The 26,099-nt window shown below is 41.1% G+C and overlaps 1 protein-coding gene across 3 annotated transcripts in view; it reads left to right on the top strand.

Moving 5' to 3' along the window:
* The window catches only part of zmat4a (zinc finger, matrin-type 4a), a 376,811-nt gene that overhangs the window by 252,998 nt on the left and 97,714 nt on the right, over positions 1 to 26,099 (top strand). For 2 of the 3 annotated variants that reach the window (XR_004560878.1, XM_034171036.1), the window contains exon 5: positions 4,390 to 4,611. Coding sequence is in view for 2 of the 3 variants with exons in the window: in XM_034171036.1 (XP_034026927.1) it covers positions 4,390 to 4,611 (222 nt within the window). In the remaining variant the exon portion in view is untranslated. The remainder of the gene's footprint in view (positions 1 to 4,389; positions 4,612 to 26,099) is intronic. The other variant, XM_034171037.1, reaches the window with a different exon arrangement.

Genomic DNA, 26,099 nt, shown 5'->3' with positions numbered 1-26,099 from the left:
TGGTTTTACTGGATGTCTTTTGTAAGTCATGATATTTTTATGTTTTTGTTGCAGTTGTGGCAAAGCACTTTATAACAACTGTCTGAAAGCACTACACAAGTCAAATTGCTGCAATTTGAAGAGATTCTGCTCAGACTGTGTGGGTGTTTTAGTTTTCCTGCTCTTTTAGCTCTTAGTTCTGAAACATGCAGGGTGAGGGTGTTCTTGGAAATCAGTGTCCTCTCTCAGCCTGTCATTTTACTTATTATACCTTTTAACCACCGTGCCAATCCTAAAATGTTTGGGATCGGTGCAGCCCTTCACACCACAGTTCTCCTAAACATAATTTTTTTTTTTCGCAAGGCAGTGAAAGCTGATGACGCTCTGGGGATGATGGCGTGTAATGTAACTCCGACCCTTTTGAGTGTAATGTAAAAACACACATTGTTATAGTATTAAATTAAATCACACATGGGAATTCTGTTTAACCGCTACTGTCTCTGGATGTGTGCATCAATAAAATGCATCATGTAAAAGTGCACTTTTCTGCACCGGCACTGAGCTCTGGTCCACTTCCGAGCTGAATCCACAGAGAGCAGAATGCTGACAGGTAGCATTCTCTACTTTGCATCTCTGCTGTTGTTCACCAAAGTTTCCACTCACAAAAGAGGACTGGTGTTAATGGAATGTAATGGAATGACATTAAATGTCAACTTAGCGTGAACCAGCCACTGAAGCGTGAAAACTGATCAAGCTGTTAGTGCCGTTTTGTGCCTGGGACACTTGGTGCAACGGGAAATTCATTCGGGGGGTTAGTGCCAGCATCCATGCATGAAGGCGCAAGAGGAGCCAGCTCTGTACTCCATTTGTCAAAAAGAATGTAGCTTTCCCTCTTCAGGCATTTAATTGAGATAATAGTATGTTGTTCTGAGGGCTGGAGGAGAACAGCCACAGTTATTGTCTCGCTGCAGCTGTTTAGTGCCCATCAAACCCTTTACATTGTTCTCAGTTTGCAGATGACAAATTTACACCTTAACAAGCCAGATTGGGTTTTGGACTCATGTCATCATGATTATGAACATGTTATCTTTGCACCTTTTGAAAATTATAGTTTGAAAAATTTTTCTTGACATATATACTGTGAATATCGATCTAGTAAGTTGTTTTGGCTTCTCTCTTTTTGCTGGGGGTCAACACAGCAGATCTGAGATGGATCGGCATGTTGATTTGGTTTTAGGTCCGATGCCCTTCTTGACGAAACTCCACATTACATGGAGACTGAAAAGGTCACAAACCAGGAAGCAGGTTTTGAAAGCAAGTATGTGTGTGTGTGTGTGTGTGTGTGTGTGTGTGTGTGTGTGTGTGTGTGTGTGTGTGTGTGTGTGTGTGTGTGTGTGTGCAGGAAGAGAAAATTATTAGCCTCTATCAGGTTCTACTGGCAGAGCAGGCACAACTTCAAGATGCAGGGAAACAACTCTGTAGAATTAAGGTGTTTACTTGGTGCTAATGCTAGGGTTGGTACATAGAAAGGCAGTCCAAAAAGAGCAACAGTAACACAATCATCAGGCAGAAGTGTGGTCCAGGTACACAGGCAGGTTGTCAAAAAACACGATGAGGCAGGCAAGGCAAGGCAATAAACACGAAGAACAGAGCTATAAAGAGGCACAAGGCACATCGATCAGGCGAAGAATAAAGGCAAACGGCGAGGCTTATAAAGCAGCCAGGTGATAACAGGTGTGAGGAAACTTCCAGAACAAGGGTGTGGCCAGACAGAGGGAAACACCCACCATGAAGAACTGAGAGAGAGAGAGAGAGAGAGAGAGAGAGAGAGAGAGAGAGAGAGAGAGAGAGAGAGAGAGAGAGAGAGAGAGAAACAGCAGGACACAGAAAACCCAAGCAGAAAGGCAGAGCAAGAGACTGACAGATAACAAAAGTAAACCAAACACATACCACACAAAGTCCAGTTCCTGACAGCACCCCAATGAAATGTAATGTTTTCTTCAAAAAAATTTTATTTATATATATATATATATATATATATATATATATATATATATATATTTTTTTTACATAGCAAGAAATTTCCAACACAGCATTTCTAAACATCCTCAGTTTTTTTTTTCATTATTTTACTTTGCACACGGGAACAAAATTTTTTTTCACAAAAACCAAACCCTACCAGGGTCAAAATTATTATCCCCTTTAAGCGGGATAATTTTTGGTAAGGTGGACCTTTTTGTTGAGGCACAGCACAAACCACTGTTGTGCAAAGATGTATTTTAACTTTGTGACACTCAAAGTTTGTAAAATCAAATTAAAACTGAGGGTTACCTTCCACTGTATATACGATACAATACAATATATAATGTACAATATATAACTTCAATAAGGGTCTGAGCTGTCACTTGAGAAAGCACCAAAAAAATCAGTTTAGACTTGAGAAAAAGAAATGTTGATGCTCACCGGCAGGAGAAGGACTTATCCCAGTGTGTCCACGTGTCAAGAACTGGAGTGAGAAGAATCATCAAGAAATTCAAAGAGAGACACACAGTACAGAACTAGCCATTCAGCGGTAGAAAGTCAAAGATTTTAAAAGCCTCTGGAAAGAAAACTAGAGGTGTGTCTAAAGACCCCAGAACAACTGCCAAGACGCTATGACATAGCCAAGTCAGAATTGTAGTCTCAAAGAAGACAATAACCAGAGCCCTGGGCAGGAATGGACTGTGAGGTTGCAGACCAAGAAAACTCAACTTTTACAGAAGAGACACCTTCAAGCCAAACAGAATTATGCTCAGGACAACCTGGTGAAAGATTACGCATACTGGAAGTGTGTCCTTTGGGCAGATGAGACGAAACTAGACTAAACTAGGATGAGGCTAATAACCCAAAGAACACCATCCCCACAGTGAAACAGAGAGGTGGGAGTGTTATACTATGGGGAAGCTTCAGTGCATCTGGAACTGGGGATCTTCTCAAGGTGGAAGGAATCATGAAGAAAAAAGGATATTTGAAGATTTTGGGGAGGTGATGATCTAGTGGTTACACATTGGGCTTGAGACCAGAGGATCCTTGGTTCCAACCCGAGCCTGACTGGAAAATCACTAAGGGCCCTTGGGCAAGGTCCTTAATCCCCTAGTTGCTCCCACTGTGTAGTGGGCGCCTTGTATGGCAGCACCCTGACATTAGGGTGAATGTGAGGCATTATTGTAAAGCACTGTGATGCAGATGGAAAAGCGCTATACAGTCCATTTATCATTTGAAAAAAATAAAACTTCAAGCAGTCAGAAAGAAACTGGGTCTCGGTCAACACTTTGTCTTCCAACAAGACAACAACCCAAAACAGTGGGCAACTACCTCCAGAAGATCGAAGTGAGCATTATTGACTGGCACAGACCTCTGGCTTGAATCTCATTGAAAATCTGTGGGGTGAACTAAAGACCAAGGTCCATAGCAAAAGACAAATCTGGAGGAGCTTGAGAGATTCACTGAAGTTTTAGACTTGTTGAAAACTACAACAAACAACTGCAGGTTGATATCCAGAAAAAAGATACGCAGTTGGCTGCTAGCATGAGGAAGGATTTTGACTCTGGTAGTTTTTGTGAAATAATTTTGTTTCTGTATAAAATAATGTAAGGTACGTCCCCTCACCTGCTCCCTTCTTTTTGGGGTTGCCACAGGAAATCCAAAGTGGATCTGCATGTTGATTTCACACACACGTTTTACATTGGATGCCCTTCCTGACACAACTCTGCATTACATGGAGACGTAGGCAGGGACGGGGTTTGACCCAAAAACCTTCCTCACTGAAACCGAGAGCTCTAACCACTTGGCCACCACCCCGCCTGCAAAGTAAAGTAATGTAAGCATCCAAAATCAAATGCTGTGTTGAAAATTCCTTGCTCTGTTTAAAAGTACTTGAGAAAAATTTTGAAGAAAACATGAAATTTCATAGGGATCAAATAAATTTGTTCTCATATGTGTATAAATTTTTATGTGGTCCTTCACTAATTAATGATTTTTTTTAATCACATTAGTACATGGAGACTTTGATACTGATACCTAAATTTTTCACTGTACTGTATAAGACTTTTTACAAATGATCTTTTTAACATTTGTTACTTGAAGCAGGACTCATTTATTATTTAAATTAAAACATAAATTATGATATCACTGTTATGTCTTTCTCAGGTAGAGAGTTATGGGATTATGATAATTGAAGACACTTCGTGCAGGCACAGTACTCAGATTGGTTATTTGAATACCTGCCTCAGGCAGAAATTTATTTTCCAGTATAATTATCATCAGTCTTCCACTGCATTCATTTTTATCTTTGACAGGAAAATATTTGGTCATATAAAAAATTAGACGTTCTTAATCTTGTTGTTGTTGTTAATGTTGTTTGTCCTTCAGAGGCATCCCCCAGTGCCATAAAAAGCTCCACAGAAACATCTCTGATGACCTCCCCAAGAGAGCGACGCGACTCAGATCGCTACTGTCAGTTATGCAACGCCTGGTTTAACAACCCTGGCATGGCTCAGCAACACTATGATGGCAAAAAGCACAAAAAGAACGCAGCAAGAGCGGACCTCCTGGAACAGCTGGGCAAGACTCTGGACATGGGTGAGATGAAAGGTACCCAGCTGAAAGTGACTGTAATTTAATTTTTTAAAAAGGTTTAAAGCTTGAGTAGCCTTTTATAGATTGCCTTAACTGCCTTAATTCTTCGTGGCATAAATTCAACAAGGTGTTTCTTCTGTTTCTTTCTTTCTTTTCTTTTATTAAAACTATTGAACTGTATTAGAATGGCCCAAGCAGTGGGTCACCACCCTGAGTCTGGCCTGCTTGAGGTTTCTTCCTCAAAACCGCCAGAGGGATTTTTGTTTGTTACCACTGTCTCCTGTGTGCTTTCTCAGGGGGGTTGGTAAGGTTAGGCCTCACCCGTGTGAAGGCAGCGTTGTTATTTGGTGCTATATAAATAAAATCATTTGAATTCCTCAGAGATGTTGGTCCATATTGGCGCAAGGACGCCCATTGTTCTCTGACTTCTGAGATCAAGCAGGCATTTTCGTACACACAACTGCTGCTCACTGGATATCTTCTCTTTTCTGGACCATTCTCTGTGACCTACTAGAAATGGTTGTGTGTGAAATTCTCAGTAGGTCAGCAGATTCTAAAATACTCACCATCCATGCCACATTCAAAGTCACTTAAATCCCCTTTCTTCTCCATTCTGATGCCCGGTTTGAACTTCAGCAAGTGGTCTTCACCACGTGTAGATGTCTAAATGCATTGTGTTGCTGCCACATGATTGGCTGATTAACTATTTGTGGTAACACGTAATTGAACAGGCGTGCCTAATAAAGTGGCTGGTGAGTGTACACTTTGTTCGACTCTGGATACTATTGATATTGCAGTTTAAAGTGTGACTTTCCATTAAGGGATCAATGAGGGACTTTTAAAATGATGTAGTGCAGACTGTCATTTCGATCAATGGGCTTGATGACGGCATTTCAGTTGTAAATGCTCCAGGTTACCATATTTTCTGGAGTATAAGTACAAGAGTACATGTCGCAACTTTTTTGTTTTATTAGCTCTTTAATTTGCGATGTTTGTGCATTGTTGTATTGAACTTTTATTATTGTCATTTATTATTTTATTATTGACATTTGTTTTGTTTAGTGCTTTAATTCCTGGGTGGTGGTGGTGTTATTATTGTTAACAAATGTGCGATTCTTCAGTATATTTCACACTGGAGAATAAGTCACAGGACCTCCCAAACTAGTTAAAACAAGAGCAAACTGAGATTTCTGATATCCGCCAATCCCAAGCCGGATCACCTCCAAAATTCAGTGGAGTCATCCATGTATTAAGATCTATCTGTGGTGCAAATTTGGTGAGAATCCGTGAAGTAGTTTTGACGTAATCCTTCAAAGCCTATATAAAGTGAAATTGTTATGATCCGGCCCTTTAGGGCCAGCTGGTATAGTTCTGGACTCCTGTCCTGTTCTGTGCTCTGTGCCTTTGTTTTTATTCATGTCACATCAGGTTTTCATGGTTACTTGCACTCAGTTCTTTTGTCTGCCACGCCCACCTGCCTTCCCTGTCTTGTCTGGCCACGCCCCTTCTAGAATCTTCCGCACACCCGCTTCACATCACACCCTGATTACTCCGCTGGTATTTAAGCCCTCACTTTCTCTCTGTCCCCTGCCAGTTTTTTTTTAACCTGTTTCACATCCTCGCGTCCTTGTTCTCAGTCCAGTTTTTCTCATGTTTTGTGACCTTGCCTGTTTTCTTGATCTCCGCCACACTGTGAACCTGACCTATGCTTGTTTGTTCTACTACAAGCCTACCTCTTGACTATCTGTACTGCTGCCCTGCTGACTCTGCTCTCTGTGTACCATATCATTGCTTGTGTTTTTTGATAAAGCCTTTTTTACCTCCTTACCTCTGCCTGCTTGTCTGCATAGTGTGTCTTACTACAACCTGTGTCATGCCACACCCAGCCCTGACAATAATCTTAATGCAAAATCCAGATCTGGATCTGGATCACCTCCAAATTTTAATGGAACCTTCGATTACACAATATCTATCTGTGGTGGAAATTTGGTGAGAAACCATGAAGTAGTTTTGATGTAACCCTTCAAAACTTATATAAAGTGAAATTACAACCTGTGTCATGCCACACCCAGCCCTGACAGCAATCTTAATGCAAAATCCAGATCTGGATCTGGATCACCTCCAAATTTTAATGGAATCTTCGATGACACAATATCTATCTGTGGTGGAAATTTGGTGAGAATCTGTTAAGTAGTTTTGACGTAATCCTTCAAAGCCTGTTTAAAGTGAAATCTTGATCCAAAATCCGGATTTGGATCTGGATCACCTCCAAACTTTAATGTAGTCTTTAATGCCACAGTATCTATCTATGGTGAAATTTGGTGAGAATCCATGAAGTAGTTTTGACGTAATCCTTCAAAGCATATTTAAAGTGAAATCTTGATCCAGAATTTGGATCTGGATCCGGATCATCTCCAAACTTTAATGGAGGCTTTAATGCCACAATATCTATCTGTAGTGGACATTTGGTGAGAATCCGTGAAATAGATTTGACGTAATCCTTCAAAGCCTATTTAAAGTGAAATCTTGATCCAAAATCCGGATCTGGATCATCTCCAAACTTTAATGGAGTCTTTAATGCCACAATATCTATCTGTGGTGGAAATTTGGTGAGAAACCATGAAGTAGTTTTGACGTAACCCTTCAAAACTTATATAAAGTGAAATTACAACCTGTGTCATGCCACACCCAGCCCTGACAGTAATCTTAATGCAAAATCCAGATCTGGATCTGGTTCACCTCCAAATTTTAATGGAATCTTCGATGACACAATATCTATCTGTGGTGGAAATTTGGTGAGAATCCGTTAAGTAGTTTTGACATAATCCTTCAAAGCCTATTTAAAGTGAAATCTTGATCCAAAATCCGGATCTGGTTCCAGATCATCTCCAAACTTTAATGGAGTCTTTGATGCCACAATATCTATCTGTGGTGGATATTTGGTGAGAAACGGTGAAGTAGTTTTGACATAACCCTTCAAAATCTATATGAAGTGAAATTGGATCTGGATCTGGATCACCTCCAATCTTTAACTTATAAACTTATATAAAGTGAAATTACAACCTGTGTCATGCCACACCCAGCCCTGACAGTAATCTTAATGCAAAATCCAGATCTGGATCTGGTTCACCTCCACATTTTAATGGAATCTTTAATGCCACAATATCTATATGTAGTGGGAATTTGGTGAGAATCTGTGAAGTAGTTTTGACGTAATCCTTCAAAGCCTATTTAAAGTGAAATCTTGATCCAAAATCCAGATCTGGATCCGGATCATCTCCAAACTTTAATGGAGTCTTTAATGCCACAGTATCTATCTGTGGTGGAAATTTGGTGAGAATCCGTGAAGTAGTTTTGACATAGTCCTTCAAAGCCTATTTAAAGTGAAATCTTGATCCAGAATCCAGATCTGGATCTGGATTATCTCCAAACTTTAATGGAGTCTTTGATGCCACAATATCTATCTGTGGTGGGAATTTGGTGAGAAACCATGAAGTAGTTTTGACGTAACCCTTCAAAACTTATATAAAGTGAATTTGGATCTGGATCACCTCCAAACTTTAATGGAATCTTCAACGCCCCAATATCTATCTGTGGTGGATATTTGGTGAGAAACTGTGAAGTAGTTTTGACATAACCCTTCAAAATGTATATGAAGTGAAATTGGATCTGGATCTGGATCACCTCCAAACTTTAATGTAGTCTTTAATGCCACAATATCTATCTGTGGTGAAATTTGGTGAGAATCCATGAAGTAGTTTTGACGTAATCCTTCAAGGCATATTTAAAGTGAAATCTTGATCTAGAATTCGGATCTGGATCCGGTTCATCTCCAAACTTTAATGGAGTCTTTAATGCCACAATATCTATCTGTAGTGGAAATTTGGTGAGAATCCGTGAAGTAGTTTTGATGTAACCCTTCAAAACTTATATAAAGTGAAATTGGATCTGGATCTGGATCACCTCCAGACTTTAATGGAAGCTTCGATGCCACAATATCTATCTGTGGTGGATATTTGGTGAGAAACTGTGAAGTAGTTTTGACATAACCCTTCAAAACGTATATGAATTGAAATTGGATCTGGATCTGGATCACCTCCAAACTTTAATGGAATCTTCGATGCCACAATATCTATCTGTGGTGGATATTTGGTGAGAAACTGTGAAGTAGTTTTGACATAACCCTTCAAAACGTATATGAAGTGAAATTGGATCTGGATCTGGATCACCTCTAAACTTTAATGTAGTCTTTAATGCCACAATATCTATCTGTGGTGGATATTTGGTGAGAAACTGTGAAGTAGTTTTGACATAACCCTTCAAAACGTATATGAATTGAAATTGGATCTGGATCTGGATCACCTCCAAACTTTAATGGAATCTTCGATGCCACAATATCTATCTGTGGTGGATATTTGGTGAGAAACTGTGAAGTAGTTTTGACATAACCCTTCAAAACGTATATGAAGTGAAATTGGATCTGGATCTGGATCACCTCTAAACTTTAATGTAGTCTTTAATGCCACAATATCTATCTGTGGTGAAATTTGGTGAGAATCCATGAAGGAGTTTTGACGTAATCCTTCAAAGCATATTTAAATTGAAATCTTGATCCAGAATTCGGATCTGGATCCGAATCATCTCCAAACTTTAATGGAGTCTTTGATGCCACAATATGTATCTGTGGTGAAATTTGGTGAGAATCCATAAAGTAGTTTTGACGTAATCCTTCAAAGCATATTTAAAGTGAAATCTTGATCCAGAATTCGGATCTGGATCTGGATCATCTCCAAACTTTAATGGAGTCTTTAATGCCACAATATCTATCTGTGGTGGAAATTTGGTGAGAATCCGTGAAGTAGTTTTGACATAGTCCTTCAAAGCCTATTTAAAGGGAAATCTTGATCCAGAATCCGGATCTGGATCCGGATTATCTCCAAACTTTAATGGAGTCTTTGATGCCACAATATCTATCTGTAGTGGAAATTTGATGAGAATCCGTGAAGTAGTTTTAACGTAACCCTTCAAAACTTATATAAAGTGAAATTGGATCTGGATCACCTCCAAACTTTAATGGAGTCTTTAATGCCACAATATCTATCTGTGGTGGAAATTTGGTGAGAGTCCATGAAGTAGTTTTGATGTAATCCTTCAAAGCCTATTTAAAGTGAAATCTTGATCTGGATCTGGATACCCCAAACTTTAATGGAGTTTTCCATGGCCTAATATTTATCTGTGGTGCCTATTTTGTCAAAATCTGTGCAGTAGTTCTGAAGTAATCCTGCTAACAGACAGACAAATACGAGGTCTGTTAGAAAACTATCTGACCTTTTTATTTTTTGCAAAAACATATGGATTTGAATCACGTGTGATTGCATCAGCCAAGCTTGAATCTTCGTGCGCATGCGTGAGTTTTTTTCACACGTGTCGGTTGCGTCATTCGCCTGTGAGCACGCTTTGAGTGAGCAGTGGTCCACCCCCCTTGTCGGATTTTTATTGCGAGTAAAATGTCTGAACAATTTGGAGCTTTGCTGCATCAAATTTTTCCAGAAACTGTGAGAGACAGCCAGGTGGACACCATTCGGAAAATTCAGATGGCTTTCAGGGACGATTTTATGGGGATCACACATCTGAAGCCATCTGAATTTTCCGAATGGTGTCCACCTGGAGGTCTCTCACAGTTTCTGGAAAAATTTGATGCAGCAAAGCTCCAAATCGTTCAGACATTTTACTCGCAATAAAAATCCGACAAGGGGGGTGGACCACTGCTCACTCAAAGCCTGCTCACAGGCGAATGACGCAACCGACAGGCGTGAAAAAACTCACGCATGCGCACGAGGTTCAAGCTCGGCTGATGCAATCACACGTGATTCAAATCCATATGGTTTTTGCAAAAAATAAAAAGGTCGGATAGTTTTCTAACAGACCTCGTACATAAATAGATGCTGATGATTATGACGTCTATGGCAGATGCAAAATCAAACAAACAAACAAAAAAGCAAACAAAAAAACAAGCTATACTCCAAAAAAATACTGTATCTGCATACCTTTGCCTTTCTGCACAGAAAAGCAGAATTTGAAAATGCTTCTGTTTAATTCATGGTCAAAGCTTTGTCCAAGTCCACAAGCAGGTCAGAAGCTGTAAATTTTTGGAACTGAGGAGGTAAAATAATGCAACACATCATCTCCCAGTCACAATATGTCAATAACAATTACACAGTATTATTCCAGCCGGTGGACAGCCGGCTGCCAGCAGAGCAGAAGGAGCCCTGAGGTGTTGGAAAAGTCACTGGTGCATGACCAGAGCGAATGAAGGAAAAACATATCCTCATAGCTGATTGGACACAGGTCTCGAACGCCAGGCCCGATTGCTTCTTTACGTATGCAGCAGCTGTTTGAGGGTAAATTAAGCGGTTCCAGTCAGCACAGCTTTGTCACGCTGGCTATTGATGGTCTGAAAAAACCCATGCCCGTGCATGCAAGTTCATGGTTATGCACACACAATACCCAGCGTTCCTTTGGAGCACCTCTCCCCACAGGCTCGGGTCGTCCCTAACTTGAAGTCGTCTCTGTCTTCAGCTCCAGGTCTGTGCTGCACCGTGTTGGGGAAAACACCGATTTGGCAGCATTGACCCAGTCGCCATGGAGAAGCAACATGCCGCACCAGTTCCGCGCTTGGCCTAAATAGTTTATTTATCCAGATATGATCAATTAGTAATACAGTGTCAAATCATCTTATGAGGCAAAAGCAGCAGTGTGAGCCTGTGGAGAGGAGAATGGAACCAGCAGGCAGCCATTCAGAGAGGACAGTGTTAGATTCTGCAGGCAGGCACATCCTTCATTGCAAATGCTTTATTCCCATCCTCATCTCTCCATGTCCACCATCTTCCATTTGCATCTTCTCTTACCTGTATACCCTTTCTCTGACCTTCACCGGTGTCCTGAACTCAATGAAGAAATGTGCAGCGTGCCTCAGATGATTGCTGATGAATTATTCAGCAGATGCCATAAAGCAGGAGGTGTCGTCATCTGAGGCTCTGCATATTGTGGCCGTGTACACACAGTGGTGCAGGAAGGCTGCGTGCCAGCTTTTACCACAACACAGTGGTAAAACTAGGAGGACACTCAGAGCTCATTCTTCCACCAAGACCAGAAATGCAGAATCTACAAAGAAGTACAGCCTCAGGTGTTCTTGAATATGATGCCACAAGCTTGGTGCACCTTTGTTTGGGCAGTTTTGCCCATTCCTCTTTGCAGCACCTCTCAAGCTCCATCAGGTTGGATGGGGAGCATTGGTGCACAGATACTTTCAGATCTCTCCAGAGATGTTAAATCAGATTCAGGTCTGGGCTCTGGCGGGCCACTCAGGGACATTCACAGAGTTGTCATAAAGCCACTCCTTTGATATCTTGGCTGTGTGCTTAGGGTCATTGTCCTTCTGAAAGATGATCCGTGGCCCCAGTCTGAGGTCAAGAGCACTCTGGAGCAGGTTTTCATCCAGGATGTCTCTGTGCATTGCTGCATTCATCTTTCCCTCAATCCTGACTAGTTTCCCACTTCCTGCCACTGCCACTGACCTGATTCTTCTCCTGAAAAGCAAAATGTAAGCAGAAATGTGTATCATGTTTTAGATATTTTGTTGAGGGGAGGTGATGGTCTAGTGGTTAAGCATTGGGCTTGAGACCAGAGGGTCCTCAATTCAAATCCCAGACTGACTGGAAAATCAGCAAGGGCCCTTGGGCAAGGTCCTTAATCCCCTAGTTGCTCCCGGTGTGTAGTGAGTACCTTATATGGCAGCACCCTCACATCGGGGTGAATGTGAGGCATTATTGTAAAGCACTTTGAGCATCTAATGCAGATGGAAAGCGCTATGTAAATGCAGTCCATTTGCCATTTTACTGTTTATGGACATCACCCTAATTGGAGGAGCTTTTTCCAGCGACTGTTCGGCGTGAGACCGGGCGGAGACGAATCATTCGTCTCTACAGGAGTCAGACAGAAATCAGACTTCCAGAGCAAGAATTTTAGCTGAGGAAGCTTCTGCGATTTGAAGTGAAACGTCCTCGCGTCAAGCAACCCAGTCCAGTCGAAGATTCAAGCTGCTCTACTTAGCTTTTCGCTGCAGAATCAATTACTCAGTCGAGCTGAGTGACCATTTTATATTTATAAATTGTCTCCACATTTGTGTGATCGGTGTGAACCACCCTTTTGATGTTTTTTAATATAAGAAGAAATCTCAAGCAGACCGAACTTAGTGGGGTGACCATCTGCTTTGACCATACTAGCAAATAAAACAAAGCACAACATAGAATAGCCCAAACAGAAATGTTGCAGGTTACTAACCACTTACAGTCCAGTTTTCACAGTGGCGGATGACTGAAAAGACAACCAGGAGCTGACGATCAGAATGTCAGTGAAATGGACTACTGTTTGCGAGTCAGTGATTGCACTGATACCATTTTTCATGTCTACTTTAAGAAAATCCTTCTCTGTCCAATTTGGCCATGAAGCTGTGCACATTTTCTCCAATGACAGCCACAGAAGTCTAGATTTCCTTCAGAGTTGATATAGCTTGGTGGCTTCCCTCACATGTCTACTACTTGCATGTTGTTTACACAGTTTTGAGAACAGTTTACTCCAGACAGATTTATCACACAGTACCATATTGTTTGAGATAAATGAAGTACAGCAAATATTCCTGTATCCATTCTCAAGAATCTTGCTGCAAATGTGATGAATTGTATTAACAATAGTCTTTTTATATGGGATTATTGTGTAAAAGAACCTCGAACCTCGGATTCAGGAGGAGCAGTGTGGTTTTCGTCCTGGTCGCGGCACACTGGACCAGCTCTACACGCTCCATCGGGTGCTCGAGGGTTCATAGGAGTTCGCCCAACCAGTCCACATGTGTTTTGTGGATCTGGAGAAGGCGTTCGACCGTGTCCCTCGGGTCACCATGTGGGGAGTGCTCCGGGAGTACGGGGTCCGGAGTCCTTTGCTAAGGGCTATCCGGTCCCTGTACAACCGCAGCAGGAGCTTGGTTCGCATTGCCGGTAGTAAGTCAAACCTGTTTACAGTGCACGTTGGCCTCCGCCAGGGCTGCCCTTTGTCACCGGTTCTGTTCATTATTTTTATGGACAGAATTTCTAGGCGCAGCCAGGGTGTAGAGGGGGTCTGGTTTGGGAACCACAGAATCTCGTCTCTGCTGTTTGGGGACGATGTGGTTCTGTTGGCTTCGTCAAATCAGGACTTCAGTGTGCACTGGGGCGGTTTGCAGCCGAGTGTGAAGCGTCCGGGATGAAAAAAAGCACCTCCAAATCCGAGGCCATGGTTCTCGACCGGAAAAAGGTGCTTTGCCCTCTTCAGGTCGGTGGAGTGTCCTTGCCTCAAGTGGAGGAGTTTAAGTATCTCGGTGTCTTGTTCACGAGTGAGGGACGGATGGAGCGTGAGATCGATAGACGGATCGGTGCAGCATCTGCAATGTGGTCGCTGTATCGGTCCGTCGTGGTGAAGAGAGAGCTGAGTAGGGGGGCAAAGCTCTCGATTTACCGATCGATCTACGTTCCGATCCTCACCTATGGCCATGAGATTTGGCTCATGACCGAAAGAACGAGATCGTGAGTACAAGCGGCCGAGATGAGTTTCCTCCGCAGCAGGGGTAGGCAACCTGTTCCAGAAAGAGCCATGAGGGTGCAGGTTTTCTTTGCAGCCACTGACTCCACCAGGTGATTTCACTGATTAACTGATTCCATCTGCTCAAAGTGATATTAATCAGTAAAATCACCTGGTGGAGTCAGTGGCTGCAAAGAAAACCTGCACCCTCATGGCTCTTTCTGGAACAGGTTGCCTACCCCTGCTCCGCAGGGTGGCTGGGCGCTCCCTTAGAGATAGGGTGAGGAGCTCAGTCACTTGGGAGGAGCTCGGTGTCGAGCCGCTGCTCCTCCATGTAGAAAGGAGTCAGTTGAGGTGGCTCGGGCATCTTTTCCAGATGCCCCCTGGACGCCTCGCTGGAGAGGTGTTCCGGGCACGTCCCACTGGGAGGAGGCCCCGGGGAAGACCCAGGACACGTTGGAGGGACTACATCTCTCGACTGGCATGGGAATGCCTTGGGGTTCCCCCGGAGGAGCTGGGGGAGGTGTGTGTGGATCGGGAGGTCTGGGCGGCTTTGCTTGAGCTGCTGCCCCCGCGACCCGACTCCGGATAAAGCGGAAGTAAATGGATGGATGGATGGATGGATGGATTATTGTGTAAAAGAAAAAAATGTGCCTAAAATTGTATGCAGTTCTTAAATTGTAAGTGCAGTGTTGTTAAATCCTTTGTATTAAAGCTGAAGGTCAACACGCCACACACACACACATCTTCATTGTTTTTCTTCAATTCTGTTGTGATAGTACACGGAGATGAACGCACAAATGTCACTGTCCAAATACAGGCTGAAGTCAAAAGTCAACTATGAAACCATGCAAATGAACAAATTTTATTTACTCATATTTAACAAAATGTTATGAAACAAAAGCAAAGAACAAAATGCTTTCATATGATGAAGAAAAAAAAAAAACCAGACCTAAAATACAGGTATATGACGGTTAGTGCTACACTTTGGAGAATTTACAGGAAATCACTTTAACTGCCAGTTTTGTTCAGATAAACCACTTACAGTAGTGTTCGGAATAATAGTAGTGCTATCTGACTAAAAAGATTGATCCGGGTTTTGAGTATATTTCTTATTGTTACATGGGAAACAAGGTACCAGTAGATTCAGTAGATTCTCACAAATCCAACAAGACCAAGCATTCATGATATGTACACTCTTAAGGCTATGAAATTGGGCTATTAGCAAAAAAAAAGTAGAAAAGGGGGTGTTCACAATAATAGTAGCATCTGCTGTTGACGCTACAAACTCAAACTATTATGTTCAAACTGCTTTTTTAGCAATACTGTGAATCACTAACTAGTATTTAGTTGTATAACCACAGTTTTTCATGATTTCTTCACATCTGCGAGGCATTCATTTTGTTGGTTTGAAACAAAGATTTTGCTCGTTTACTAGTGTGCTTGGGGTCATTGTCTTGTTGTAACACCCATTTCAAGGGCATGTCCTCTTCAGCATAAGCTAACATGACCTCTTCAAGTATTTTGACATATCCAAACTGATCCATGATACCTGGTATGCGATATATAGGCCCAACACCATAGTAGGAGAAACATGCCCATATCATGATGCTTGCACCACCATGCTTCACTGTCTTCACTGTGAACTGTGGCTTGAATTCAGAGTTTTGTGGTCGTCTCACAAACTGTCTGCGGCCCTTGGACCCAAAAAGAACAATTTTACTCTCATCAGTACACAAAATATTCCTCCATTTCTCTTTAGGCCAGTTGATGTGTTCTTTGGCAAATTGTAACCTCTTCTGCACATGTCTTTTATTTAACAGAGGGACTTTGCGGGGGATTCTTGCAAATAAATTAGCTTCACACAGGCGTCTTCTAACTGTCACAGCACTTACAGGTAACTCCAGACTGTCTTTGATCATAATGGAGCTGATCAATGGGTGAGCCTTTGCCATTCTGGTTATTCTTCTATCCATTTTGATGGTTGTTTTCCGTTTTCTTCCCCGCGTCTCTGGATTTTTTTTGTCCATTTTAAAGCATTGGAGATCATTGTAGATGAACAGCCTAGAATTTTTTGCACCTGCGTATAAGTTTTCCCCTCTCCAATCAACTTTTTAATCAAACTACGCTGTTCTTCTGAACAGTGTCTTGAATGTCCCATTTTCCTCAGGCTTTCAAAGAGAAAAGCATGTTCAGCAGGTGCTGGCTTCATCGTTAAATAGGGGACACCTGATTCACACCTGTTTTTTTCCACAAAATTGACGAACTCACTGACTGAATGCCACACTACTATTATTGTGAACACCCCCTTTTCTACTTTTTTTTACTAATAGCCCAGTTTCATAGCCTTAAGAGTGTGCATTTCACAAATGCTTGGTCTTGTTGGATTTGTGAGAATCTACTGGTACCTTGTTTCCCATGTAACAATAAGAAATGTACTCAAAACCTGGATTAATCTTTTTAGTCACATAGCACTACTATTATTGTGAACACTACTGTATTTGCACACCATTTCTTGCATTAAAATTCTTCTCTGTTCTGCTCCATCATGAAAGTCAGTCACTGTATATTCTGACTATTTTGTGTTGTGTTTTTCTTTTAGTTGTTAATCTGGAAAAAGAAGATGGTCACCCCAATGAGTCTGGTCTGCTTGAGGCTTCTTCCTATAATCAAAAAGTTACATCAAAAAATGTATGTCACGTAGTATGGTCTGGTTTGGTAAATTTGGGTTGAGTAGTCAGCTGCCTGTGCCAAAAAGAGACTAGTGAAGGAAGCCACAGAAGTAGTGACAGGCTTCTGTAGATGCGACAGGAGAAATGGTGCAAAATCTCCAGCCACACCTTCATGATAGGGTGGAACAAAGAAGGATTATAATGCAAGAAAACCAGTCAAAGCTAGACTTTGGAGCTGAAATTTCACATCTTCTTACTAAAATGCAGCAGCCAAAACTTGTACTGTGCAGTTTCTCCAGTCACATCCACAGCAGCCTATAGCTCCATGTGAGCATTGCATATTTGAATACAAATATGTGCAGAGTCTGCAGTAATTCAGTATTTTGATTAGAAATGTGATTTGCTATTATATCTGATGTACATTTGCTCATTCTGTGTACTCTGCATTAAATAAAGTGCAGAGATGTTTTTTTTCCTTTTAGTTCTAATGTTGCAGAATGTAAATGGGATGGAAAAGGATTTTGCAGCAGATGAACCGTTTCTACACAAATGTGGACAGTACGCAGTATGTTTGCACTATTTTATTGCTACTGTTCCACTAAAAGAAGTAATGTTTTTCTAAAAGTTAATTTTTGAATTTACAGCTATTTTTCTTTTTCTGTTTTATGGATTATCTCCTTTTTTCTGTTTTAACCTAACAGTAAAATTAATACCTTTGGGTTTTTGACTTTTAGTCAAAAAATACAACACAAAGATGTCACATTGGGCTTTTAAAATTAATGGTTGGCATTTAAAGTATTTTGTAGACTACAGTCTAAATATTCATTGCAGTAAATGAAAGTAGCCACCAGTGCATCAGGCTGTTACAATTTGATACAGGTTCCAAGTTGAAAAAATAATTGAGCAGGATTTTGGTTTTACACAATGTTTTCTGCATGAAATTTTAAATCTGTTTAATTTGTTTGGCTTCTAATTTTTTTCCATCTAATTTCTTAATCTTTTCAGAAAAAATTGAGCTGAACTTGAAAGTACTTACGTTTTAGCTTTGTGCAACAAACAAACAAACAAACAAAAACCAAAAAATTTTTATTAAGGATTATAAAATTCAATAAGACCTCTATAAGACGAAAGTCAATATCCACCTAATAGTGATACTAATGCAACACTGAGCCAGCCTTAAGTTTTGGAACTGATTAACTGAAATGATTTCTTGATTGTTTTTAATGATGTAATTGTCTCATAGGGCCCACACTTGATGGCATCATAATGACATCACTAGCGCGTTGCTCCATGGGGATCCACAGGCTCTAGATTAGGTAGTGTTCATAAAATAGGTAGCTGACGTTTTTCAAGGGAGGTAATAAATTATGCAAAGTTTCTATAATGATTTGGAATAACGTGCAAGTCCAGAATGTAATTATCAACATCCATTGTTCACTGTTGTTACATAATAGCCATAATTTCTCAAAAAATATTAGTCTTCAACGTTCCTTTTTGGTGGCATTCATCCTTGACCCAAAAAAACATAAGCATACCAAACGGCAAATGTCTGCTCTCCCCAGGTTGTACGTGTTCAAAGGTACACACACGCACACCCCCATTCTTATACACAGAGGCCACTTCGCTTCTAATTCATAGATAATTTACCACCCGCTGCTGGAATGGCGTGTGAGTCCAGAATGTAATTACCAATGCCTATTGTTCACTGTTGTTAGATAATAGCCATAGTTTCTCCAAAAATATTAGTCCTATCAATGTTCCATTTGGCAGCGCTCATCCTTGACTCAAAATACATAAGCATACCAAACAGCAAATGTCAGCTCTCTCCAGTTTGTCTGTGATCGAAGTCATACACATGCAAACACATACACAGATGCCACTTTGGCTTTTAATATATAGATATGGGGCTAGGGCACCTTTCTCAGCCACCCTACTACACACAGTAAACGATTATCTTTCAGCTGCAGGAGTTGCAAAAGACTGTATCTATTATGGTTTTTGAGTATTAAGCATAACAGTGTGGGTCATTTTGCTTTCATCCTGCCCTTGTACAAATCTATCAATGTAGGTATCGTGCATCTATCACTGATCGGGCTCTCTCTGTCTGTCTGTCTGATAAACTCCCAAACATATGTAGCCCTAAAAACTATATATATTCTGAATCCCCATGACATGGGGAACAAACTGGTACCATTTTTTAAAAAGTTGAACTGAAAATTACCCCCAAAATAGCCGGCTGTGGGTATGACCAGGCAGATTCAAATTTCCAGCCCTGTATATGTGTTGGCCATCTCTGTTTATTTAATCCCTTTCTACAGCACACTCAGCACAGCACACTCACCAAAACAACAACATGCTTAGGCTGAGGCTGTGGGTATGACCAGACAGATTCAAATTTCCAGCCCTGTATATGTGTTGGCCATCTCTGTTTATTTAATCCCTTCCTTCAGCTACTTTATGTTCTCAACTGTTAAGCACCTGACTGTCCTGTACAACACAGTTTGCCTTCCTGTCTGAATACATTCATTTTATGTTTGTAAAATTGCAATGTAAAAACAGTGAAATACACCACTACCTCAATTTTGATTCACTGATATTTACATTTACTGTTATCAACCTTTTGTGTGTAATTTAGTTATGAATTTGATTGCAAAACAAAGTCTGCATGAAGGACTTCAAATGTGTTTGTCTTTTAACCAAGTATTTTTCTTGCGTGGAGTTTTTCAACAGATTTTGGGTAATTTGTGGGCGCCGAATCCGAATCTGGTGTTAGTTTTTGTCAATCACATCAGGTTTTGGAGATATTAAAGCATATTTCTCGCATCAAGTATTGAAGCAAAATCTGCAGTCTTGCTCACCTCTACGGCGCCATAAACGATATTACGGCTCTTGTTCACATTTTGTGAACCTGGTTTAAAACCTATGCTTTTGAAGCTGCTTTTGTACATGATTAGTGACATCAAACTAGTGAGTGAATGAGCAACATTGGCATAATCCATTAATAAGGAACATGAAGGAACAAAACCTGATGCAATAGATGAAATCAGATTCTGATTTAGCACCCCAAAATTACCCTAAATCAGTTGTCAAATTCCATGCAAGATTTATTTATTGATTTATTTTTTGACCAGTGTTATCTTTCAGGTGTAGGGTTACAAAAGGCTGTATCTTTATAGTTCCTAAGTATTAAGAATTACAATATGGTCATCCATTTTTGGTGAGACTGGCATTGTGTGTTCGCCGCGCCTCTGGTTTTTCTCCAGTTTTCTCATTTGTAACTTGTTTTTTAGTGGCTTGAGTGTAATTTTTTTTATCTTTGGGTATGTACTTGACGTGGTTCTTGTTCCTTCAGTGTGCATTTTTAACAATTTTTGATTGTTTAGTGCCTTTTTTGCACTGCATGACGCCGCCCTTCACTCCCTTGGCCAGCGCGATGCTAAGCTACTCTGCAGCTGAGCTACGGAGTCTGAACAACAACAATGTCCCACAGGACATTCTCGCTATCAGAGAGCTTGGTGTGCTCCGCCGACCTCGCTGCGTCCACAGAGGCTCCCGGAGAAAGTTTCTATTCCATCAGAATGGGTCATCTGTGCCGGCCATCTGGTCAGCTGAGCGCATCGGCGCTCGGCGCCCACGTCATCAGAGCGCTGCAGCTTCTGGGACTTGTAGTCTTGATGCGACAACAGCGGTTTCTGACACTCTCCGGGCGCTGGATGGAAAACGTGGAGTGGATTTTAAGCTACTCAGGCCTGTTCAAAGATGTCAGTCTGTCAAACCGACAGAAGTCTTCAGTTTGGGTCTCATTAACATCAGATCACTGTCCTCAAAATCCCTGTTGATCAACAATCTAATTATGGATCATCACTTGGACATGATTGGGCTATGTGAAACCTGGCTCAGACCCACAGCTGTTCTTCCTCTGAATGAGGCCTGCCCACCGGCATACACATTCAGTCACGTGTCTCGTGGTGAAAAACAAGGCGGGGAGGTTGCTTTCATTTATAAATCCAGGTTTACCTTCTTGACTGTCGGGGGTCATAAATATAATTCGTTTGAGCATCTGACTCTCCGCTCTGTCCATGATGCTACGTATTGCCAGGGTCAGAAGTATGGAAATCAGTCATGCTATTTTGTCACTGTTTATAGGTCTCCCGGCCCATATTCTGAATTCTCAGATGAATTTGGTGCGTTCGTCTCTAGTCTGTCAGCTAGTTCGGACAACATTTTGATTATTGGTGACTTTAACATTCATATAAATATGCGTTGGGATTCCAGCAATGCATTCAGGATTCAACGCACATTAGTGGAAATACCCTTGATTTGGTTCTCACACGTGGCCTTGCTGTCACGAACATCGACATTTTGCCTCTTGCCTCGGTGGTCTCTGACCACTCATTTATTAGGTGTGCATTTATGTTGCCGTGTTTAGTGGACCGAAAGCCTTGTCTATCTCTGCGGCGACGCATTAATCCCTCAACTATGACTGAACTCGAAGCCAGACTGCCTGAAATTTTGGCTTCAGGGTTGGAGAATATTCAGTCATTGGATAGTCTTGTGGATGGCCTGAATTCAGCGCTCAAGGCTACACTGGATAAGGTTGCACCTCCTTTTTTAAGGCCACGCCTTCCCAAGTCACAGTCGCCTTGGTTCAGTGGTTACTTGCGTGACCTTAGGCAGAATGCTCGAGGTTTGGAACAGAAATGGAGTAGTTCTAAATTAGAGGTGTTCCACCTTGCATGGCGTGATGCTGTCTTAGATTATAAGCAGGCACTACTGACTACAAAGCGTGCCTATTATTCTGATTTGATCAATAAAAACAAGCATAACTCAAAGTTTTTGTTTGAAACTGTAGCATTTCTCATTCATAGACAGCCACCTGTTATTCACTCTCCCTTTTCAGCACAGGACGTCTTGGACTATTTCAAGAAGAAAATTGAGGATATTAGGTTGAACATATCTCAGCAGTCTTTGGTTCAACCACTGCATACTGCTATGGAGGTGGATGCGCCCACTGAGGTGTTACCCAGATTTACAGATTTTGATGGTATCTCGCTAGGCGCGCTGACGAAGCTCGTGATGTCTAAAAGCACAACCTGTTTACTTGATCCTATACCAACAAACCTGTTTAAGAACCTGTGGCCCATTCTTGGACCAACTGTGCTGGAAATTATAAATCTCTCATTAACTTCTGGATCTGTTCCTAAATGTTTCAAGTCTGCAGTGATTAAACTATTACTTAAGAAACCTAATCTTGACCCTAGTGTATTGGAGAATTATAGACCGATATCAAATCTATCATTTTGTTCTAAAATCCTGGAAAAAGTGGTTTCGCGACAGCTCGTGGACCACCTCACTGAGAATAATCTTTTTGAGCCACTGCAGTCTGCTTTTAGAAAATATCACTCCACAGAGACAGCACTTACTAAAGTAGTGAATGAGCTTTTGCGAACAATGGACTCAGATACCACTACAGTCTTGGTGCTGCTGGATCTTAGTGCTGCGTTTGATACTGTGGATCATCATATTTTACTCAATAGGCTGGAAAATCACTTTGGGATTACTGGAACTGCTCTTGCATGGTTGACGTCATACCTGTCCAGTCGTTCTTACTGTGTATTGTGTAATGGCACCTGTAGAGGCTCCTCCTCTGAACTTCAAGGGACTTGAAGTTTGGGGTTCCGCAGGGATCTGTTTTAGGCCCCCTGCTTTTTTCCCTTTATGTAGCACCTCTTGAGAATATACTGCAGCGCTTTGGGATTCCCTTTCATTGCTATGCTGATGACACTCAATTGTACATGCCAATAACTGCTGGTAAATCAATCAATTTCAATACAGAGCAAAAAGAGAAAGAAACACTCAGTGCATCATGGGAACCCCCCAGCAGTCTAAGTCTATATCAGCATAACTAAGGGATGGTTCAGGGTCACCTGATCCAGCCCTAAGTATAAGCTTTAGCAAAAAGGAAAGTTTTAAGCCTAATCTTAAAAGTAGAGAGGGTGTCTGTCTCCCTGATCTGAATTGGGAGCTGGTTCCACAGGAGAGGAGCCTGAAAGCTGAAGGCTCTGCCTCCCATTCTACTCTTACAAACCCTAGGAACTACAAGTAAGCCTGCAGTCTGAGAGCGAAGCGCTCTGTTGGGGTGATATGGTACTATGAGGTCCCTAAGATAAGATGGGACCTGATTATTCAAAACCTTATAAGTAAGAAGAAGAATTTTAAATTCTATTCTAGAATTAACAGGAAGCCAATGAAGAGAGGCCAATATGGGTGAGATATGCTCTCTCCTTCTAGTCCCCGTTAGTACTCAAGCTGCAGCATTTTGAATTAACTGAAGATTTTTCAGGGAACCTTTAGGACAACCTGATAATAATGAATTACAATAGTCCAGCCTAGAGGAAATAAATGCATGAATTAGTTTTTCAGCATCACTCTGAGACAAGACCTTTCTAATTTTAGAGATATTGCGTAAATGCAAAAAAGCAGTCCTAATAATACTGCCCAAGGGAAGCACGTATAAAGTGAATAAAATTGGTCCTAGCACAGAACCTTGTGGAACTCCATAATTAACATTATTCTGTGAAGAAGATTCCCCATTTACATGAACAAATTGTAATCTATTAGATAAATATGATTCAAACCACCGCAGCACAGTGCCTTTAATACCTATGGCATGCTCTAATCTCTGTAATAAAATTTTATGGTCAACAGTATCAAAAGCAGCACTGAGGTCTAACAGAACAAGCACAGAGATGAGTCCACTGTCTGAGGCCATAAGAAGATCATTTGTAACCTTCACTAATGCTGTTTCTGTACTATGATGAATTCTATAACCTGACTGAAACTCTTCAAATAGACCATTCCTCTGCAGATGATCAGTTAGCTGTTTTACAACTACCCTTTCAAGAATTTTTGAGAGAAAAGGAAGGTTGGAGATTGGCCTATAATTAGCTAAGATAGCTGGGTCAAGTGATGGCTTTTTAAATAATGGTTTAATTACTGCCACCTTAAAAGCCCGTGGTACATAGCCAACTAATAAAGATAGATTGATCATATTTAAGATCGAGGCATTAAATAATGGTAGGGCTTCCTTGAGCAGTCTGGTAGGAATGGGGTCTAATAGACATGTTGATGGTTTGGATGAAGTAACTAATGAAAATAACTCAGACAGAACAATCGGAGAGAAAGAGTCTAACCAAATACCGGCATCACTGAAAGCAGCCAAAGATAACGATACGTCTTTGGGATGGTTATGAGTAATTTTTTCTCTAATAGTTAAAATTTTATTAGCAAAGAAAGTCATGAAGTCATTACTAGTTAAAGTTAAAGGAATACTCGGCTCAATAGAGCTCTGACTCTTTGTCAGCCTGGCTACAGTGCTGAAAAGAAACCTGGGGTTGTTCTTATTTTCTTCAATTAGTGATGAGTAGTAAGATGTCCTAGCTTTACGGAGGGCTTTTTTATAGAGCAACAGACTCTTTTTCCAGGCTAAGTGAAGATCTTCTAAATTAGTGAGACGCCATTTCCTCTCCAACTTACGGGTTATCTGCTTTAAGCTGCGAGTTTGTGAGTTATACCACGGAGTCAGGCACTTCTGATTTAAAGCTCTCTTTTTCAGAGGAGCTACAGCATCCAAAGTTGTCTTCAATGAGGATGTAAAACTATTGACGAGATACTCTATCTCACTTACAGAGTTTAGGTAGCTACTCTGCACTGTGTTGGTATATGGCATTAGAGAACATAAAGAAGGAATCATATCCTTAAACCTAGTTACAGTGCTTTCTGAAAGACTTCTAGTGTAATGAAACTTATTCCCCACTGCTGGGTAGTCCATCAGAGTAAATGTAAATGTTATTAAGAAATGATCAGACAGAAGGGAGTTTTCAGGGAATACTGTTAAGTCTTCAATTTCCATACCATAACTCAGAACAAGATCTAAGATATGATTAAAGTGGTGGGTGGACTCATTTACATTTTGAGCAAAGCCAATTGAGTCTAATAGATTAAATGCAGTGTTGAGGCTGTCATTCTCAGCATCTGTGTGGATGTTAAAATCGCCCACTATAATTATCTTATCTGAGCTAAGCACTAAGTCAGACAAAAGGTCTGAAAATTCACAGAGAAACTCACAGTAACGACCAGGTGGACGATAGATAATAACAAATAAAACTGGTTTTTGGGACTTCCAATTTGGATGGACAAGACTAAGAGTCAAGCTTTCAAATGAATTAAAGCTCTGTCTGGGTTTTTGATTAATTAATAAGCTGGAATGGAAGATTGCTGCTAATCCTCTGCCTCGGCCCGTGCTACGACTCATTCACATAAAATCTTTAGAAGATTGCCTTGCATCAGTAAGAAGTTGGATGTCTAGTAACTTCCTACTTTTAAATTCTGATAAGACTGAAGTTATGGTTCTTGGTCCAGTGAGGTATCGGCATCAATTTGATCAGCTAGCACTTAGCATAGGTTCGTGTGTTATACATCATACGGATAAAGTGAGGAACCTTGGAGTAATTTTTGATCCTACGTTGTCCTTTGATCTCCACATTAGAGACATTACTAGGACTGCTTTCTTCCATTTGTGAAATATAGCGAAGATTCGTCCCATCCTGTCTATGGCTGATGCTGAGACTTTGATTCATGCATTTGTCGCTTCTAGATTGGACTATTGTAATGCTCTATTTTCTGGCTTACCGCAGTCCAGGATTAGGGGTCTTCAACTGGTTCAAAATGCTGCTGCCAGACTTTTGACACAAAGCAGAAAGTTTGACCACATTACGCCCATTTTGGCGTCCCTGCACTGGCTTCCAGTTGCTGCAAGATCAGATTTTAAAGTACAGTTATTAGTTTATAAAATTGTTCATGGACTTGCACCTCCCTATCTGGCTGACCTGGTAAGCCCCTATGTACCAGCTCGGGCCCTGCGTTCTCAGGGTGCAGGACTTCTGTGTGTTCCCAGGGTGAATAAAATGTCTGCCGGTCACAGAGCTTTCTCCTACCGTGCCCCAGCTCTGTGGAAAGATCTCCTGGCACACATTCGGCATTCGGATACTGTGGAGACTTTTAAGTCACGTTTAAATACTCGTTTTCCCTGTTTTATCATTAGTGTTATGATGTGTTTTTATTTTTGTATTCTTTTATGGTTGTCTTTCTTTTATGGTCATATTTTTATTGTGTTTTAAATTTTTTTATTTTTTCTGTTGTGTGAAGTGCTTTGAGATG

The sequence above is a fragment of the Thalassophryne amazonica genome, chromosome 5 (assembly GCF_902500255.1).
Source record: "Thalassophryne amazonica chromosome 5, fThaAma1.1, whole genome shotgun sequence".
NCBI lineage: Eukaryota > Metazoa > Chordata > Actinopteri > Batrachoidiformes > Batrachoididae > Thalassophryne > Thalassophryne amazonica.
The sequence above is the reverse complement of the archived record's forward strand: the minus strand, read 5'-3'. Positions and strand labels throughout refer to the sequence as shown.